Genomic DNA, 20,988 nt, shown 5'->3' with positions numbered 1-20,988 from the left:
TTGCTCCCACTTAAGAAACACAATTGTGAGACATTCTCTGTGAAAGCATGACCAACAGCGCTGAATAACGCTCTGTTTGATTTCACAGAATCACAGAATCACAGAATCATATAGGTTGGAAAAGACCTTTAAGATCATCGAGTCCAACCATAAACCTAACACTGCCAAAACCACCACTACCCCATGTCCCTAAGCACCTCATCCAAACGTCTTTTAAATACCTCCAGGGATGGCGACTCAACCACTTCCCTGGGCAGCCTGTTCCAATGCTTGACAACCCTCTCGGTGAAGAAAAATTTCCTAATATCCAGTCTAAACCTCCCCTGGAGCAACTTGAGGCCGTTTCCTCTTGTCCTATCACTTGTTACCTGGGAGAAGAGACCGACCCCCACCTCTCTACAACCTCCTTTCAGGTGATGTAGAGAGCGATAAGGTCTCCCCTCAGCCTCCTTTTCTCCAGGCTAAACAGTCCCAGCTCCCTCAGCCGCTCCTCATCAGACTTGTGCTCCAGACCCTTCACCAGCTTCGTTGCCCTTCTCTGGACACGCTCCAGCACCTCAGTGTCCCTCTTGTAGTGAGGGGCCCAAAACTGAACACAGTATTCGAGGTGCGGCCTCACCAGTGCTGAGTACAGGGGCACGATCACTTCCCTACTCCTGCTGGCCACGCTATTTTTGATACAAGCCAGGATGCCATTGGCTTTCTTGGCCACCTGGGCACACTGCTGGCTCATATTCAGGCGGCTGTCAACCAACACCCCCAGGTCCTTCTCTGCCAGGCAGCTTTCCAGCTGCTCTGCCCCAAGCCTGTAGCGTTGCATGGGGTTGTTGTGGCCCAAGTGCAGGACCTGGCACTTGGCCTTGTTAAACCTCATACAATTCACCCCAGCCCATCGATCCAGCCTGTCCAGGTCCCTCTGCAGAGCCTGCCTACCCTCCAGCAGATCAACACTCCCACCCAACTTGGTGTCGTCTGCAAACTTACTGAGAGTACACTCGATCCCCTCATCCAGATCATTGATAAAGATGTTAAACAGAACTGGCCCCAACACCGAGCCCTGGGGAACACCGCTTGTGACCGGCTTGTGATTTGTAGACACATGCACATGTGCAACAAGGAGCATAAGGGGACCTACTCCTTTTGCCCGCATGCTGCGCAATGAGGGGTTGCGCCTACCTCTTGTGTCATGAGTGATGCAACGAATCGCTCTTTAAAAGCCCCCAAGCAGAATCTGTGGAAAAATCTGTTTTGCACTGTCTTCACAAAAGAAAGATCATGGTATGCACCTTGCCCTTTTAGGCAGAAGACACGTGTTTAAAGGCAGTGAATAAATCATCTTCCAAAGACAAGCTTGAGAAACAGGCACCAGAAATCAGGGCCCCATTGTAGACACTGGTTTTATAGCATAGCGCAATCACCCTTTTTCCTCCTTTTCAGCCTAAACCTCCCTTTGTTCTGCTGGGCACATGTTTTTCCTTAGGAAACAACCAGCTTATCTCCTCTCTAATTAACAGTCATCTACCGCAAGCTCTCCTCTCCCTCAGCGAGGTGGAGACACGGCCGGCTGAACTCAAAGGACTTGTTCTCCGCTTGTGTTTAGCGCACCGGAGGAAGGGCTTGCCTGCTTGGCAGCGTCTCTGGCTTGTTGTTGCTCCCCCCGCCAGCCTCAGTTGTCCTAACAAAAACCATCACTCCGAGGCACCTACCCAAAATACGTGCGACTGGCACTTGTTTGTCCACAAGCCTGCAGCTGAGACCCGCCGGTGAGCAACACGTGGCTTCTCACCTGGGGCAGGTAGCAAGGCACGGGGCAGCTCACGAGTGAAAGCTTTGGTCAACTGGACAAAACGTTGCTTCGGTTCTTCATATAAAAAAATCACAGGGGGCTATGCATTTGCTATCTGAGTCTTTTCCTGTTTAATCAGAAAATGAGTTTGCCATTTAACTGATACTTCCCATGGGGAAAATGCTAGTCTTGTGAAATACACGTACTCTGACCAAGGAAGGTGAGAGAGAAATTTTGTCTCAGGTCAGTTTGAGACCGCATATTTTGTTTAATCGATACGCTCTGAAATACTTAATCTATGCCATAAAATTTATAAAGCATTTACCTATCGGCACCTTCTCTCACCCAGCACATGGGTTTTTATAGGTATACCCAACCCCTCATAAACATAAATGTAACCTGATGTAACACATTTCCTTCGGAGACAAACTTTGTGAGCTGGACCACGAGAGAAGTTGTCCATTCAAAAAGCACCACATATAGGGATGATGGATGTAGGGAGCAACATGCAAATACCTTTAAAATTCAAATTACAGTTAACAGGATGACATGATGGTAGTTATTACAGCAAGCAAAATATTACAGTTATTAGAAGTGAAAAAATTAGTTTTGACCAAATACTGCAATGTTTCACTTTGACTTTTCTGAAACAAAATATTTTTTAAATTCTCTTCCATAAAAAAATCCAACCTTTTCTTCCTTATTTCAAGTTAGGTTAACAAAAAAAAAATAAAATGCTTCTAATGATAACCCTCCCTCACTTTACAGGAATGTAGAGAAGTTCATTAGTATTTGTGAACCATACTAAGTTGATATAATTTATGAGAAAATGAGCACTTTGGATGACACCAAGTAAGATATACATAAGGCTCCAAACTAATTAATGAGGATAAAGAGAGTTTTTGAACACTTATCGCTCCCATGAGGACCATCTGTTGCAGAGTGAATATGGCACTTCAAGAAAAGTCTATAAATGTAATTAAATGCTGAGCAGTAGTAAGAGATGTCTGGGTATAAGTTTAAGTTAGGAACATTAAACTCTGGTATTTTCCAATTTTTCAGCATTTTTTTTTTAAATCCTTTACCTAAAAGTTTGTATTACAGCATCAACTGGTTAAGTTACGCAAGGCGGTACCCAAACACACGCAATAGATGACAAGCCCTGCACTGAGGAGTTCAGCATCATGACAAACGCGTTAAAACCTCTGATGCAATTAAGGTACCTAAACCTAAGCATGCAGTTCCCTTCCAGATGTCCAAGGTATCTGAGACGCCCCCATCGCCCTGGGAGCCCCAACGCTTTTTTAGCAGCACCCAGGTTTTAGGGACCTGGAGTAATCCCTCTGCAAATACCCTTAACTACCTTGGGTCATTCGCGGAGAGACAGTGCTAGGAGCATACCTAGAATTCATTTCCTTGCTCCTTTGTGTGGGTTACCATGCAATATAGGCAAAATCAACCTCCACCTGAATTTTGTGTTGTCACTTGTAACACCTGAGTTTGTACATCGGTACGAGTACGGAGTTCCTCGCCAGATGCAAAGTCTTCAGTGCCTTAAGATGGAGAGAAGGTGGCCCGCTGCCTTTCTGGCTCGTCGTTTGTAATGCCACTGCCATCTCAGGTCTTTGATTTCATGAGCAGGACTGCGGGTCCTTCCCACACCCCTGCTCGTGGCTCAGCTGCTCACGGGCCACATTTTACAAGGGCCCTTTTAAGGCACGGTGACATCAATGACCGTCCATCTCAATATTGTAAACTGAAACTTTTCAACAGCTGATTTCCAGGTTCAACCATCTCAGCACTGTGGACTGAACCACGAATGCTGTTGGCTGCTCTAAACTGTGCCGACCTTGCTCTGAATGAGAGCCCTGGATTACCAGTTTACCAAGTCACTTCATCTTAAGCACGTGAAGAACTCCGTTGAACCTGATTGCTGGCTTACATGATTGGCAGTAGGCATGGGTTTATGCACGTCACTGAGCCTGAGTTTAAATGATGCCACTGAACAGCTGTGCGATGTGGAATAAATCACTTCATAAAAATCCCTGGTGTTTTCACTAGTGTAAAACTGAGATCTGTCCCCCTGGCACATTTTGAAAAGCACTAGAAAAATGTTTTTATCTGAATGGCAGGTAATAGATGAATTCATGCTTAACTTGTATTATTCCATTTTAGAAAAATTAGTTTAAAAAAACCCTATCATAGCAGCACAGTCATGATAATTGCAGCTTAGTTACCCATAACATTCTTTATGCCCTGAAATAATTTATTCTCCTTTTATACTTGTCTCTGATATCCATTAGAGTCATTACAACTGTGACTCTATAATTACATACTTTGCATTTTAACATTCTATGCCAGTTTGTGCTCTCTTCTTATCTTTCAGTTAATTTAATTACCGAAACATCAAGAAAATTTCCATATGAATTTTCCAGAAGTTCTTGTGATTTGATTCGGGTAGGTTTGGGACTTAATGAAGCCCAGAGCCTGTTCTTAGGTCAGAGCATCTGTACATGCACACAAGTCTGCCTCTGCCAGCTGCTCTGTGTAGTCTCTGCACCATGGCAGGATCCATAGATAGGAAGTCCACATTCAGGTTTGGGACTACATCGAAGCATTAGGTGGAGGTGAGGACACAACTAAGTGCTTGGGAGGAAGGAGGTTACGTTATGTCTATGCTATGTTTAAGTTAGACATGCTTAAGCCTGCAGTGGGGTTGACAAGGCTCTTGACAAGGCTCTTCTAGGAGGACCCAGGTCCACTTTCTGCCTCGTGGTACCACCAGTAGCAGACACAGGCTTGCCAAAAGCCAGGACTCCTCCTTGTTGCAAGTCAGCATGCTCTCTGCCATATACGTGCAAGTGTATGCTTAGCACTGGTGAAAAATTTGGTAAAATCATTGCAACAAAACAGAAGAGGAAAACGTGAATTCCCTCTATGCTTTGCTGTCTCACAGGTCTAGCCTTGCTAATGGTTTTCTGTCTGAATTGCCACAGGTTAGTAAGTACGAATATCTGGCCCAGGAAAGCGACCGTGTGGGTTACACTCTACCACCTTCATCCAACACCAAGGGAGACAGCGGTACCCCAAGGGGCGAAGATGGTTTAATGGCTGAGGTGAAAGATCTCAGACTAAAATCTCAGTTTTCTTACTATCTCTCTGACTCATTAAAAGCTCCCAAACACATCATTTACTCTCTTCAGTCTTTCAGCTTTGCCTGTTTGTAAGACTAGAGTCTTGCTAACTATACCAATGGGACTCTACCGAAAATTGTCTGTAATCTCCCCGTGACAAGAGCCGAGGCAAACAATATTTTACAATCCCTTCACTCCAACAGTTGTTTCACAGCCAGAAAAGCATTTTTTTCCACGGCTAACATGGTGTGGGCAAAATTGCTTTAGGAGATGCAAATGTTAAAATAAAATGGAAGTGTGGTAATGCCTTTTAATGGACAAGTTACGCTGAATGACAAATATGAGGTTGTGCAATAAAAATTTCACACAGAGGGCACATAAAATTTGAGCTGTGTACAGCAGTTGGAACACATTAATCTGACTTTCCCATGCCACATATTTACTCCATAGAACTACGAGAGCCTGAGAATGAAAAATTAAAAGTGAATTTCCTGTTATAATTTAACAAAGGAAAACCCCCCTGTCATTTCCTCAGCTGGAACGGGCATACTTTTATTGAGTCAGGGATTTATTTTCTTAAACAACAAAACACCTTCCTCCCTCCTTCTTTCCCTAGTTTATTATTGTTTAGAACAAGGGTGGGATAAAGCAGAGAGATAAGGAGAAGACGTAAGAGGGCTGGTATTTCTAGAGCAGAGTTTTTACCCCGTGTCAGAGCATATGCTGCGTGGAGCCACATGATCACGGAGTGAAAATTAAGTGACTGCAATTACCCGATGTTCTCCTTTAATTCTCCCAACCAGTAACCTCCACAGCAGTCCATGCAGCAATACTGGCACCTGGCCCTGAGTTTCCACACCTCCCTGAGCAGCACCGACACCGCAGTGTGTTAAAAACAACTCTTAAAAAGGAGGTTAAGTCAAAAGGGGACAGTTGTTACCAGCTTTCCCGGCTTTAATGAGTTGGAAATAGGCCAACGTCTGGGTGCTGGAGCTCAGCAATGAATTTGTGCATACTGAAGAGAGCTGCAACCAACATTTTTACAGCTGCTGGGCACACACGGCTCTGAATTTGTGTCTCTTACATGCACCAAAATAGGCCGGCGGGCAAGGGATGCCCCTCACGTGCAGCTGAAATCCTGCCCATAAGGCACGTTCCTCATGTGGCAAAACAAGCCTTCTCACAGTTGAATTCCCAGGATTGCTTCCCTGCTGGACTGCCTGTGATTTTAAGGCGAAGTAAAAGCCAGCAGCAGGTACGACAGGCTGGCCATGACACGTGCCTATGGAATACGGCACAAGCTGATTTTTCTTCAGTGATGTCGGAAGAAGAGAGAAACAGCTTTGGGCTGAGATGCTGCAGCGCCCAGCTGCGTAACAGGGCACTGGACACTAAGGTGGAAATGCATTCACATTACTATTCGCAAATTTGTTGCCTTGGACCATTTTGATACAGCAGTCCCGTGTTGAATGCACGGTGCAGAGTCCCCTCTCCGCCATAGGCTCCCTTCTTGCATTTGAAGTTGTTTCTCCAACAACTTCAGTCTCTTTTTAGCAATATTACAGTCTTCATCCCAGACCACGGTATAGATTCAAGCCAAAGAGTTAAGCTCTCTGCACAAGAGGCAGCAGCCCACAAAACTAGACTTTCCCCCTTTCATATAAGGTCCTATACAATCCCCATGTTCTAGCATGTGTGTTTCAGCAAAGCAGCCCCCTGAAGAGGGGGAGATGCTCTTTGTATCTTTTCTAATTTGCAGGTCTTTGACTTTAATCTCATGGGTAGGTGTTCTGCACTTTTCATTACTAATATTTAACTTGCATATTTAAAAGCTTTGTAAAAAAACTGTTTCAAATGGTCCTTTTGATGTTTGATCATTTCTTCCTCTGGCTTGACTACCGCAGTTGTTAAATTTTGAAGATGCACATGTTCTTTTGCTGCGCAATTTGTTCTCTTCTGTCCTGTGACCATCCCTCCTCCCCTCACAAGTTACAAATTTGGGCCCGTCTCACCACTGCTACCTACACAAGTCCCACAGAGGAATGAGATCTCAGTTTCCAATGCTCTCATTTTCTTATTTCCTTCTTCCTGTATAGCACTGCAGTTGTGTCTTTCTTCACAGGAGCGTGAAAGAACACGTTTTGCGTGTTCTCTGTTGGCTCTGCCAGCGCCCACCGTGAAGCTCACACCTGGGGCTGCTGCTTTCACTTAGTGCGTACTGTGACGAGCAACAGCTTGCATCTGTCTTCGCGACTAGCTAAGGTGCTCGACTATGCTAAGTACGTTTCACTTAGGGAAGTCTTCAACAGGTCAAGAACGACTGAAGAAAACCAGCAGCTCCGGAGCAGCAGCTGGAGTGGAGCTGGCAGGAGCCTGACCAGCAGTTAGCTGGTCCTGCTAGTTTTTTAAGATCAGTCAGTATCTACGCTTGCAAAAGCAAAAAAGCTGCGAGGCTTGAGGATTTCAGACCCCTTTGTCCATAGGAAGGAAGGGAAACCCCGAAACATTTTTCAGCTTACACCAGATCCCTTGCCTCCTGCAGATGAAGCGCGAGGAAAGGCAGGAGCCCGGGAGCACAGACTTCCTCCTCCTCTCGCAGGGACCAGCCTAGTCGGAAGGAAACATCTACTGCTTATCTCCACTTCAGAAAACAGACACAGCCCATGGTGGAAAAACACAGGCTAAGGCCAACAAGAACCCTGGGGCGCAGACAGCGGCTTTGCATCAAACCTGCTCAGTAGTCACGGCTTACGACTTGGAAAGCCTTGAGCTTTTTGGAGCCGTGCTTTTATGCCGTGCGAGAATCTGGCTTGGGATTCCCGTTCATCGCGCTCTCTCGGCAATAAGTAACGCCAGCTCGCAAAAATCACACGCCTGAAAGTAGCGTGGTGGGAGGGCACGTTCACCACGCACCCAGGCTCTCCTTTGTGCAACTTCTTTCTGAACCTCCGGGCACTTGCTAATGTTTCTAAGCTTTTCACTTTTTGTTTCTTAAAGGAAAATTGTAATTCTCAAACGAGCAACTGCACAAGAAGATAGGGCTTTAAGAAGAAAAAAAAAACAACCACAACAACAAAAAAGCCCTCAAAAGCCCGTGTTTATTGTCAAAGTCTCTAAAATTATGAGATTTGACAATAAGGCTCTTGTTCTTACGAACACATGCAACTAGGCAACATGCAGCTTGATTTCTGCAGCCAGTAGATATTCAAAGTACTTTCCACATACAATAGGTGTCAATTTGACTTTATTTAAGGAAAAACGGGGAAAAAACAGTAATTTCCATAATACACAGAAGACAAGTTAGATAGCACTGCAAAAAAAAGGCTGAGTGTTTTACTTGTCACCAGTCTGCTTTGCAGCTCTACGATTAGTAATTTTAATGCAGTTTGTCATTTTGAATTATTGTTTAGCATCTTTATAATCAGCAGAGTTTGGGGTTATAAATCACAAAAAGTGTACTACTACTACTATGAAAAACTAAAAAACCCACAAAAATCACTTTCAAATAAACCATAAATATGTGATGCACATTAGTGTAACAAAACCATTTTTGTAAACATTTTCTCCAACATAACATGTGCATAAGATAAAAAATAAAAACACTGCAGTCATACAAGTTAGGGTTACTTTGACTTAAAGATACAGAAAATTATTACTTATTAAAGCTTAAAACTAAACCTAGGAGCTTTTCTTTTCTTCTTTGCTTACAAAAGCCATGTTTGACGAGTTCGATGTTGGTATACGTAGTGGTTTTGTAATACTGTTTTTACCTTGCCGTGTTGGCACTTCTGTGGAGGCAGAAGCTGCCAGGTGGGCAGCCCCACCGAAGGAAGGAGATCCCCCCCCGGAGCCTCAAAACTTCAACAGCATGTATCCATGACCTGGGCATCCCTACAGTACTGGAGCATCTTCCTCTAGGTGAAAAGCATCAGCTTTCAAGGACTAGATTAATTTTTGACCACATAGCGCTGGAAGATTTAAATCACGCAGACGGACATTCGATCGAATCGGCTTCAGCAAACTACACTACAGGGCAGCTGTGTGATTACACCCACATCTACCATCACGTTGCGTTTCCGAGTCCCCTTTAAGTTCATTATAGTACAAAAGGTTGATCGTTCTTCTGGCTGACCACACCGGGCCTGAAAAGAACGCATCCTTCACCTTCAACGCTATCCAAAAGTCATACAATTAAAAAAAAAAAAATAGTTCTAGGTATTCCTCTGCCAGCAAATGTAAGGCTTTCTTGAGTTTTTATTCTTGTGGGGTGTGTGTGGGGTGTGTGTGCACGCGCGTGCGCTGGCAGTATGCATTACCGCTCGCTTTTCAACCGTCTACGATGTTCAAAGGAGAGTCTTCAGCAGCAACGCTGATTGGGGTTGAAGGATTTACAGCAGTCAGATTTGACACCAAAAGCAGGGTCTGTCGAGTCTGAGCTTTGCACGCTCGGTGCTCTTGGCTCTTAATTGATTGTGTGACCAGTCGCTCGAGCCATCAGCTTGACTGAATCGAAGAATACGTGTTTAAAAAGCCCTACCTGTCATGCCATGAAGGAAAGTTAACCGCAGCAGAAGACAAAGCCCATGAAACACTGAGAGCCTGTTCACTGAATGAACAGCTTAAGGCAGCTGTCAACAAAGTACCCCACCAAAGGAATTAAAAAAAAAAAAAAAAGAAGTGAAAACAAAAAGGAAAATGGTTGAATCATGACACTGTGCATTATTACAACACCAACAGATTATTATACACTCAAGGTTTCTCAAGTAATGAACATGTAGCCATTAAACAAATTATTACTCTCAAGACATTTATTACAAATGTCAGAACTTATTCATAAAATAAAACTGACTTAAAAAAAAAAAAAAAAGAAAGAAAAAAAGCCAGAGCTGGGATCTTACATCTAAACACAGGTATATGCTGTTTTTATGAATAAGCAGTATTAACTACATTCTTAAAAGAGTTTTAGTGCATTGCATTCTTAAAAAAGAAAAACATCACCACCCCAAAATGGTTCCTACAACATTTAACAGTTTATAGAACTAGCCTAGTTATTTTTACCTGCCTGTTACTAAGCCCACGTGTTAGAAGAGTGAAACTTCTGGTTTTAGGCTAAATTCAGACTTCTATTAAGGATGAAACTGGTTTAAAAAAACGCTTGCTTTACCAAATTTTGTAAGCAAATTACATTAATCAGTGTCTCACTGCCATACCGCTACCACTATTGCCCCAACGGACCACTCTCTCCTCCTGCTGAAACTTGCTACGCAATAACAGTCAGAAACCTTTCAATCTGGTAGTTTTGGTATTAAGATTAAATTAGACATTAATGGTTTTCATCTAAAAACGTATAAACTAAACCACCTCTTTTATTTTATGCATTAAAAACAATGAGGTAGGCACAAAAAATAAACATATGTAGTTTGGATTTTATTTCTCTTTTTTTTATTTTTTTATTTTTTTTTTTAGTTCTGCGAGTGCAGACTGTGGTAAAACTGTTGTTGCACTTCTAGGTTTAAACAAAAATTAAACCTTTAACTGAGGCAGTGCTAATACTGTGACATAACCAAGTTCTGGCCTAACACAGAATCATCATAGAAAATGAAATTTTTTTTCTTCTTTTTTTTTTTCCTTTTTTTTTCTTTTTTTTTCCTTTTTTTTTTTTTTTTTTCTAATCATCTGCACATGTTTCAGGCAATACCTGGTACACAGAAAATGACTAAAGTTATTGGCCAGGCCAAAATAAAACTGCAGAAACAAAAAAAAAAAACAAACCAAGAATTCCACCCCAAGCCCCTTCCCACCCTCCCTGTCCCCAAAAAGAAGTTATCCTAGTCACTGTGTCTTTCACATTTTATAAATATTAACTTCTTAAAACCTCCACCTTCCTCTTTGTCCACATATTGTCACATTACAAAAAAGAAATGTCAATTAAATACATTGTTAACATTACTAGACTAGATCTGCCCTCTGTTTCAGCCAGTCTGACTCTCTACACCACTTCTCACCTTCTCTTGCCTGCCTCCTGTCCACTCAACAGCACGTTCATGGTAAGTCTGGGGTTTTTCCCCCCCTCTGTTTTAACACTAACAAACAGAGTCCTTCAAAGCCTAGGAATCCTGGAGCTGAAGGGAAAAGACGACCTGTAGCTTTCTAGCGTGATCCCAAATCTCAAAGACATTGTAGCACCTGATGGCAATATCTTTACAGCACCAGCTGCGTCGCAGCCTCAGTTGAAAAACAAAAAGAAACCTAACACCAGTGATGCCTGCACACACATTTACACAGAGTGCTGCATTAGTGCAGGTCTGTACTCCAGTTGAAAATAATTCCGAGTTATGAAGATCTCAGACTCTGGATGTCAGCAGTTCCTCGCCAAATCCCACCGCTTCTACCAGCTCAGAAGAGAAGTCCTGCCAAGGGTCATGAAATAGACTTGACTGCTTCCACCCGACCGTACGGAGGCAAAGAAAACCTGCGAAGAAAAGAGATTGGTAAATTCAACAGGTAGGACAGCAGAGGGTCTAATTTGCCCTTACTGCCCCTGATATTTACAGTGCAATTGCAGTGCTGTGCTGGCTCTGGAGGGGATGGAGTTGACTTTCTTCATAGCAGCCCATATGGTGCTGGGCTTTGCGTCTGTGGCTAAACAGTGTTGTTAACACACCAGTGTTTTGGCTACTGCTGAACAACGCTTGCACAGCATCAAGGCTTTCTCTCCGGCCCCCTCGCCCCTCAAAGGCCAGTGGGCTGGCGACGGGCAAGAGGCTGGGAGGGGACGATGCTGGGACAGCTGACCCAAACTGACCAAAGGGATGTCCCATAACATACAACAACATGCTCAGCAATGAAAGCTCGGGGAAAGGGAGAGGACGGGGGGGACATTGTGGTGATGACGTTTGTCTTCCCAAGCAAGTGTTACGTGTGCTGAAGCACTGCTTCCCGGGAAGCAGCAGGACATCTGCCTGCCAACGGGAGGCTGTGAATGAATTCCTTATTTTGCCTGGCTTGCGTGCACAGCTTTTGCTGTCCTTACTGAACTGTCTTTATCTTGATCCATGAGTCCTTTTGCCTTCCTTCTATTTTATCCCCATCCCACGGGAAAGGGGAGTGAGCGAGAGGCTGGGTGGGTGTTTGGCTGCTGATCGGGGTCAAACCACCACAAGTACCCAGTTAAAGTACACGTTTACCATCTTGGCAAGAACCCGGGGAGGAGGAATTATACCTTGTCATTGCGTTCGCATAAGAACTTGAGTCTTTGTGCCCTTTTGTGCATGAACACACCGTCCAAGTGTCCAGTTTCCACTGATCGTATTTCGATAGCTTTTTCTCCCCAGCCCATAATCTGGTTGGATCGGATGTACGCTTTGGAAAGAAAGCACAGCACACAGCCCATTAGGACAGGTAAAGGGCAACATGGAGGAACTGAAAAAGCAGAGGAATATACTGATGCACTCTAGTTAAAAATGACCTGCATGTACTTACTGTAACTACACACATGTTCAGAGTGCTATTTCTGTCTTCAGCATCTTCATGATGCCTAAAAATAGATTTTTGTTTTTAATTTCCTTGTGGGTTTTCCACGTTAGTAATATACTTCACGCCTGAGCATTCATGACACAATGGGAACCTTCCAACCTTCAACTAAATGGAAGGAACATTGAGTTTTTACACGGGCTTTTCCCCCCAAGTTTGGCAAAGAGACAGGCTAATTAGGTGCTGACAAGGAGAAAGCAGAACCCAAGGTTTAAACAGACTAAACTAATCCAGTCTGGTATGTCCGCAGCACCAGCTCTGTGCCTTACAGTGTTATTTTCTCTCCTTGAAGGAGTTTGTCAGCAAAAGCAGAAAAAGGGGAGAGGGAAAGGGAAAACTAGAAAAAAAATGAGCTAGCCTCCTTTAATAGGAGTAATACTTCAAAAACCTGCTCTCCTTCTTGAGAAAGCCAACTGGTCTGAAAAGTATTCTGTATCTCTTAAAAGAGGTTCATACTCTAAGCTCTCCAAGTGGAAATACTATTATTTGTCATACCGCTTTCCTTTGTGCACAAATAAAGCAAAAAAATCAAGCATTTTTCCTTAAGGGTGTCACAGGGGAAAACAGATTAGTAGTAACATGAGGAAAAAAATCTGTTCTTGACAGCAGTAAAAAAAATCAAATAAAGGAGAGAGTTACTAGCATTATGAAAAGGTATATTCAAAAAGCAATTTGATGGATAGTGTCAGGAATGCTGCCAAAAATAACATATGGGAACTTATTGAAGAATAAGCTGTTGCCTCTCATTTGCATGCATATTTAACAGAAAAATATAAAGAAGAACAATAGCTCTTAGCAAGCAAAATGAAAAAATATTTAATTTTGTAGTACTTCCCTTTGATAGAATTTTTATCATATTAATTTTCAGTGAAATTGAATCAAATTATCTACTACAGTATAATGTACACCTATAACATCGCATATACCATCATGCTGGAAATTTACTGATTTTTAAATACGTCACTAGTGGTAACTGGGCCAAATAGCTTCTAAAAATTGTCAGATGAGATGTTCAGATGGCGTCGGCTGCCTCAGTGCCATTTACTTCACAGGCATTCCAGTCCTCAAAGGCCCTGCGATTTGCCAGCTGATAAATACTGCTTGCTTTCAGATCTAATCAAGAGTTAATCATGCTGTGCATGAAACTTCTTCGAATTTCCTCCTCCATTATTGTTCGTGTTGCTTGAACAGCTATCAGCAGTCATCTCCCAATACATGCATCCATTCCAAAGCACGTCAAACTCAATATGCTTGCCCAACAAAAGCAAGGTGTGACCACAGCCCACGCTACGCTCAGCACTGAAATACGGCAGCACAGGCAGTAAGAGGGATGCTGGTGTGTACTTGCATCCGTAACAGATCTGCGCCCATTTTACTATACTTATTGCTTCTACTCTCAAAACTACCTTATTTTGAACTGGAGAGATTTGGGAGAGTTATCATGCTAGGATAGATGAGCAATCTGCAGGTGAACTAAAGTAAACACATCAAATCAGATATACAGCCATTATCAACATAGAACTACCCTTAATAAGATCTTACCCACCTGCCATCTTACGTCTTCATACTGAAAGGTTTTTAAAAACTTTGTTCTTAAAAACTCAGCACAAAACAGATCCATATGATTACTCTCCACTTTGTGCAGCTGTTTTCCAGGAATACTACAGCATCGCTGCTTCTGAATCTGAAGTCAAACCTGATGCGCCTTCCTTCTGCCTGCGTGCACACACTCACACTCCCTAACGGCGTGTTGTATGTGACTCTGCCAAGGCACTTACCAACTGAAGTTGGCATTTCTCCCCACTGCAGAACCACATCCTTGGTGATCCTTCCGTACGTGTTGACATAAACTCCCTCATCCTCGTAGCAGACCAGTAGCTCCATCCCATCCGTGTTTGGGAGAATGATGATTGCATGAGGTTGGATACTGCTCTGGATCTACAGACATGGAAGAGAAGAGGAAGCCTTTTGTTTTAATGCCACAGAGCCTGCACTGGGAGAAAGGGTTGGGCGATTTTTTATTTTGGCTGACAGCGCATCGGGGATTCACTCACTTCAGAAGTGCTAGCTCTGCTCTCCCCAAGCTAGACACCCTACACAGTGACAACAAAGACCTGGAAACCTTTGGGGCATAAACGCTCCCGTCTTAAGACAGACAGCTAAAACCAGGAGTGTCCATTTCTTTCCATGGGCAGAAAGGGAGCCTGGGGCAAGCAGCCCAGATGCAGACCTCAGACCTCTCCACTGTAGTGAATAGTTCTTGGGGAGGTGCATCGCACACTGCAGGCCCATCTGACACCTCTGTGTACAATGGACAACAGGAAACCTTGGTAGCTAAGGCCACCTGGCCTTTGCCAGCCCTGTGGAATCTTATCAGTGGGCTGTCACGTCATTTGTACTGCCACCTCCCCTGCAGCCTCTGCCGGCCATGTAGCTGCTACCCCTGAAACAGTCATGTTAGCCCACGTCAGATCTGACCGGGCAGCTCCCAACCATGGAGACACACTGGCCATGAGGAGGGGACAGGGAGTGAGGCACAAGCCCCTAAGCACAGGTGGCCACATCTGCTTGGACCCCTCCACCAAATTTACTGCTGCCAGCATCTGGCAGTGATCCACAGGAACAGCCTGACATGTTGGTCATCTGAGGAGAGGAAGAGGTGGGGGGAAACCCGAAAGAAAGAAAAAACCCGACCCCAGCAGCAGCTCTTACATGTGTTGGTAGATAAATATCATAGACTGATCCTGAATCCACATCAACGGCATGGAAGCCAGCGCAGGAGCCATAGATCACTTTTAGTCTCTGACCCTCTTCTACGGTTAAATCCACCAGCAATGGCTTATGTACCAATTCTCCAAACGACTGTAAGACAACCATCAGTGAGATTGACTTTTCTGCTTAGAACCACAGCGGGTTTTATAAAAACATGCTCTAATGCACATATTATGGGTTCATTCCTCCCATGTCCCTCTGGCCCCCATCTACCAGACCAGTCAGGCTAACATGTCTCTCATGGACAAGGACAGATTACCCTGCAACCTCTGTTGCATTTCAACCACATAATATCGTAAGCTATTTTCTGTGGGGTTTACTTTAGTTGGTCTGTTTGGTTTTTAGTAAGAATTGTTTTCCCCAAAGTTCAGGGCAACATGACACTCTCGTAGTGTTTACTTCATCTGCGCAACCGACAGTAACTGACTGTCTGCAAATCAGTAATTATACCAAGCCAGCTAACTTCATTCCTGCCGCATTCAAAAAAATGGCAATGCTGAGTATCACTTAATGACTTCTTCTGCTCGGATGGAGATGTTCAGACTCAGTTAATTTCTCTCTACCTCATGTTTTATTTATAGAGAGATGAAACAAACAGTTGTGATATTGTGCCATTTTGATTATTAGTTTATGCTCAGTTACAATTTAGAACTTTAAGCGTACTGCCTCTTAGAGCTAAAAAAGCTCTTAAATTAAAATATAATACAAAGTTCATGGCAGATTTACGAAAGAACCTGTAAGATGGCCATGATAAAATGTCAGAGCGTTTTTGTAAAAGGGGTAACTGCAAGTGGATATATGAAAATCCTACGTACGGCTGAAATATACTGTTACCTTAAAGGCCATAAATTTATGGTATGGCTTTGGTGCCCATGCATAGACTTCCACAGAACTCTTCAATGCAATTACCAAGAACTTGATTCTTTCATATTTTACTGAAATTAAAACAAAACAAAAAGAATTCAGCAGTAATTCCAGAATCATTCCAGTTACTTCAGGAAAGCAGAAAATGACAATATTTCTCCACACTTACATACATTTCAAGGTTTCTAGTAACACTGAATTTTAGGATTGCTAATTCCATGTAGTTAAGTATTTTGACACATTTGTGCCACAAAAATCATTACTCTTATCAGTAACTGAACCCGTCACCATGTTTTGAATTACCTAGTTGGTACACACTAATTTACACTTATTTTTTTCCACATTAGACAGTGCTTACTCATCAAGACAAGAAAATTGGTTTTCAGACAGGGACATTTCCAATAAAAGAAGCCCATGACTGTGGCAGTGTATTGGCAGTTCCAGTCACAGCACTGACAGTGGTATTTTGAGCTGATGGCAAAATTCACCAGGGGAAAGGAGGGAAAAGGGGAACTGAAATGAAAAATTAAGAAACTAGTCCATTTCAAAAGCAAAAGGCAAGTTTGATAGCGGAGCACTTTTCTTTGTCCCTAAAGCCTGAGATAACTCATGGTGGGGGGGATCCACAGAATTTATCAGAAATAAAGTGTCACAACATAGCTGACCCACAAATTCTGGAATACATCTCTGTTCCCACATTCAAAGAGCTGGCTAAATTAACCATCAAAAAAAGCTCTGTTCACTACTTCTGTTTTCAGGAAGGGACTGATAAAGTCTAGAAACGGCCATTCAAGAGGTGTTGCTGGATCTGCACTTCCAGCTGCCACCTGGATTTGGGAAGGAACAGATCATGGGGACTTCCAAATGCTGAGGTTCATGAACTTCTTTCCAGAACTCTTTCTAGGGAACAAGAAAAAAATTTAGCATTATTTGGATGACATCGAGAAACCTCAGGAGGTTTCTGCTACCTCTTTAGCCCAAGTTTTAGTGGAATGTGACACTTTTCCAAAACAATGAGTAATTCTGTGCACCTTCACCTTATGCCATTATATCTCCCAACCAAAACTGATTTTGAAACATGGCAGGAGTGAAAATCTTAGACTTGTGAGAAGGACACTTCTTTAATAAATGCTATTTTAATGCCTTTTAGATATCTTACTACTGTACAAGCCTGCAGTTGTTGTCTCTTGGTAGGTAACAGGGAGACAAAGCTACTACTTGCTCCCTTTTTACTCTACAGGGAAGCAAGACTACTGAACCATAAGTGTTAAAGGACTTGACACTTTTTCAACAGACAAAAAAAGTCTCTCAACCTCCACAGCTGTACCAACTGAAAAACAGAGCTTTTGTTCAGTCTTGTCTAGCTTACAAGACTTCCTGGAATTTTTTCTCGGGGAAGAGGAGGGTGTCGAACAAAACCACCTTATCTGTGAAAGGGGACCTTTGATAATCCTCATTCTTTGCTCTGGGTGCTATCTGGGAATTCACCCAAATCTTAAGTTTCAAAAGAGCAATTTATCATTTAGAGGAGCCAAAAATTGCCTGAAGCAACCGAGATCCATAAATATCACTTCACCCTGACGTCCAAGACCCCTGTTGCATCAAAGAGACAAGGAAGCGATCAGTGCCAGCTGCCTCGGTGGCAGCCTCCAGACCACCAGCCCAACTATTGGCAGAGCTCATCCTTCTGGGGAACTGAAGCGCAGCTGTCAAAGAGGCCTCTCACTACCTGAAGAAGTCATCTGTGGTTCAGAGGGAAGTTCAGTGCCAGGCTGCAGCCCAGGGTAACAAACCCCTCTTCATCTGGAAAAAAATGCTCTTTGTTTCACATGCTTGCCTGCTGGAAAGCCTCCTTTCAATAGCTGTTAATGTATTGTTAACAGGCCACTTCATTATGCTGCTGACACCCTGGGGTCTGATACCAGAGAAATGCATTATTAATTGTTTTTGGGGTCAAGCTCCTGGTTCAGCAGTCACTCACTGCCCTCGTTACTGATTACGCCCCACTAGCAGGTTTTTCCAAGAGCACGACAGGAGGAGGCTGAGCTCAGGCCGATTGCTGCTGCTCCACACGGACTGACACAGCTGGAAAGGAACTGAGCCGGCTCTTAGGAGAAAACCAAATCAAAAGGCACCATCCAGGGCCCATTAAGATGCATCATGAGACTGAAGCAGGAGAAAGAGCTCTTGGTTCACATCCCCACCTGCAGGGCAGCAGGCTCACTGCATACTCTGCTGACAGTGAATGCTACATGTCTTTCACTAGTTTCGCTGAAAGTTTCTATGCCAAATCCATTTAAATGACTTAAAACCACTCAAAGGCACCTGCCTAGTGAAAACACACTTCATCCCAGAACTGGAGTGCAGTCGATCTGAGACAGCATTAGGAAATCTCATGAGCTAAAGGGAATCAATGAATCATCTTGAAGTTAAACATATGCTTCTGTTCCCAGATGCCTCCCGAAAGCTCGTGCACTAGCTAGGCCTGCTTCCTCCTCCCACTCTCTTTTCTTCTCCTTTTCTTTTTTTCCACCAGTTTTTAAAATCTACATTAAAGAGGAGACTTTTTTCATTCCATTCCAGCATGTGATTTCATCACAGTAAATCAGGGAAACCTGTTAGTGAAGAAAACAGCTGCTAGTTGACAAGAGTCCCTCTGTTACCTAAAGGGTCTAACAGAGGTGCCAAAACATTACCAGCCCTCATTGTCCATATTAGCACTCTCCTGGAAGCTGCATCCACCACGGGAAGGAGACAGATGGGGATTTGCGCTTGCTCCAGTTCACAGCCCAGCATCCCAGCACAAAAACTCTCCCATATTCAGTTTAACCCAGTAACTTGCCACCTATTCTGGCGCTTTGCCAGAGAAGTTTGCCCTGAGGGACAGGGAAGACAGCTAGAAATCAAAACAAATCTTAAGCCCAGCAGCTACACGCACTGCAGTTCCCTTTCTCAGCCGGCTTTTATCCCGACGATTTGATTACTGCATTCACTACTCACCAACTTTATAGTGCACACAGCCTTCCAAGTCGCCCACCGTTGTCCAGCCCTGTTTCTTTTCTACTTCAGGGTCGTTGTGAAGGATTTTATTTCTTAACCAGGACAAATAGTAGACTCGCAACTTGTTCTTCTTACCTGGCCACAAAATGAAAAAGATTGGTTTATCTCCATAGGAAGATAAGTGCAAATAACCACTGCCCAAGCAAAGAGAAAGCCCCACTGAGCAAACCAAAATGACAGTGAAGGAGAAACTGCTGCAAGCACACAGATCTCCCTCAGTTTTTACGTCCACAACAGCTTTAATCCAGACTCCACCCAAACACATGCTTTCCTGATAATCAATGACAGAGACACACGGTAATACCACATGAACGTAAAATGACAAACTTAAGGGAACAGCTCTTTGGTTGTCTGGTTCTTAGGATGCAAACAACTTTTATTAGAAAAAGGTTATGCTCCTGCTACAAAAGCACTAGACAGTCATGCACCAAGGTAAAAAAAAAAAAATACAGCTGAGTCAGAACGGCTCTTTTTTGCACAAAACTGTAGGAGAGCAGCAGGATGGAATTTGAGGCCCAAAATTATCTATACAGCTATCACAAGAGAGTAGGACTGGTGTCCTGGTTTTGGCTAGGATAGAGTTAATTTTCTTCCTAGTAGCTGGTATAGTGCTGTGGTTTGGATTTAGTTATGAGAATAATGTTGATAACACACTGGTGGTTTAGTTGTTGCTAAGTAGTGCTTACACTAGTCAAGGACTTTTCAGGTTCCCATGCTCTGCCAGGTGCACAAGAAGCTGGGAGGGGGCACAGCCAGGACAGCTGACCCACACTGGCCAAAGGGCTATTCCATACCATATGGCGTCATGCTCAGTATAGAAACTGGGGGAGTTGGCCGGGGGGCAGTGATTGCTGCTCGGGGACTGGCTGGGCATCGGTCGGTGGGTGGTGAGCAGTTACATTGCGTGTCACTTGTTTTGTACATTCTATTATTATTATTATTATTATTATTATTATTATTATTATTATTATTATTATTATTTTCTCTTCCTCTGCTGTCCTATTAAACTGTCTTTATCTCAACCCATGGGTTTTCCTTTTTTTTCCAATTCTCCTCCCCATCCCACGGGGCGGGGGAGGGTGAGCGAGCAGCTGTGTGGTGCTTAGTTGCCGACTGGCGTTAAACCATGACAACCAGTTTGAAAGGAGGAAGCAAAATTGAAGAAGAATATGGTGATGAAATGTATTTTACAAATTCTTCCCAGTTAGTGACCAGGACATTTCCATCCCTTATATCATCCTCGGAGACACAAACTGGTCAAGTTTTATTAAGATTGTTCATGATTCCCCTGGTGGAAAAGCACACCAAACAACAGCACTAACAATTTAATTACTGAACCACTTTACACCAGTTCTGTTGTAAGGTAAAATGTACAATATCTGAAATCGCAGTGAGAGAATTTCACACGGCCCATGCAAACTTGCTAAAAGCCGACGACAGCTTTGTCAGCAGCCCTTCCCTTGTGCTGCAAGGGGTGTAATACTTATCAGGCTGCACAGAGAAACTGCAAGAGGTGTTTCTTCTCTACAGGTGAGAGAAGCTACTTGCCCAGGCTGCCCTATCTTCAACTGACAGTGCGTCTGCCATGGTCATCAAAATACAGCTCAGACTCTAACTCTCAGTACAAGAAGGCTGCCTTGACTGCAGAGCAAGGTTCATGATAAACTTTATCAGGGATTCTTTAACAACTAATGGCCTACAAAGCATTTTCTGAACTAGTGAGAAGGTGGCCCTAATGCACATACTCAAAGCTTGCATCCTCCTTCCTCCAGCTGCTTTGCTGCCTGAAGCCATTACAATCCCACAGATGACACTGGAGGCAAAGAAGAGAGATGGTCT

The 20,988-nt window shown here is 43.5% G+C and overlaps 1 protein-coding gene across 9 annotated transcripts in view; it reads right to left on the bottom strand.

Annotated features, from left to right (window-relative positions):
- Positions 1–8,146: 8,146 nt before the first annotated feature.
- MAP4K4 (mitogen-activated protein kinase kinase kinase kinase 4) overlaps positions 8,147–20,988 on the bottom strand; it is a 165,675-nt gene continuing 152,833 nt past the window's right edge. For all 9 annotated transcript variants that reach the window (XM_075524485.1, XM_075524494.1, XM_075524527.1 and 6 more), the window contains 6 exons: positions 19,090–19,224; positions 16,060–16,160; positions 15,166–15,315; positions 14,232–14,391; positions 12,143–12,282; positions 8,147–11,392 (listed from right to left, as the gene is read on the bottom strand). In XM_075524485.1, coding sequence (XP_075380600.1) covers positions 11,309–11,392; positions 12,143–12,282; positions 14,232–14,391; positions 15,166–15,315; positions 16,060–16,160; positions 19,090–19,224 — 770 coding nt within the window. In that variant the 3' untranslated portion in view covers positions 8,147–11,308. The remainder of the gene's footprint in view (positions 11,393–12,142; positions 12,283–14,231; positions 14,392–15,165; positions 15,316–16,059; positions 16,161–19,089; positions 19,225–20,988) is intronic.

This window comes from Mycteria americana, chromosome 1, assembly GCF_035582795.1.
Source record: "Mycteria americana isolate JAX WOST 10 ecotype Jacksonville Zoo and Gardens chromosome 1, USCA_MyAme_1.0, whole genome shotgun sequence".
NCBI classification, from domain to species: Eukaryota; Metazoa; Chordata; class Aves; order Ciconiiformes; family Ciconiidae; genus Mycteria; species Mycteria americana.
Note: the sequence above shows the minus strand (reverse complement) of the source record. Positions and strands in the feature narration are given on the sequence as shown.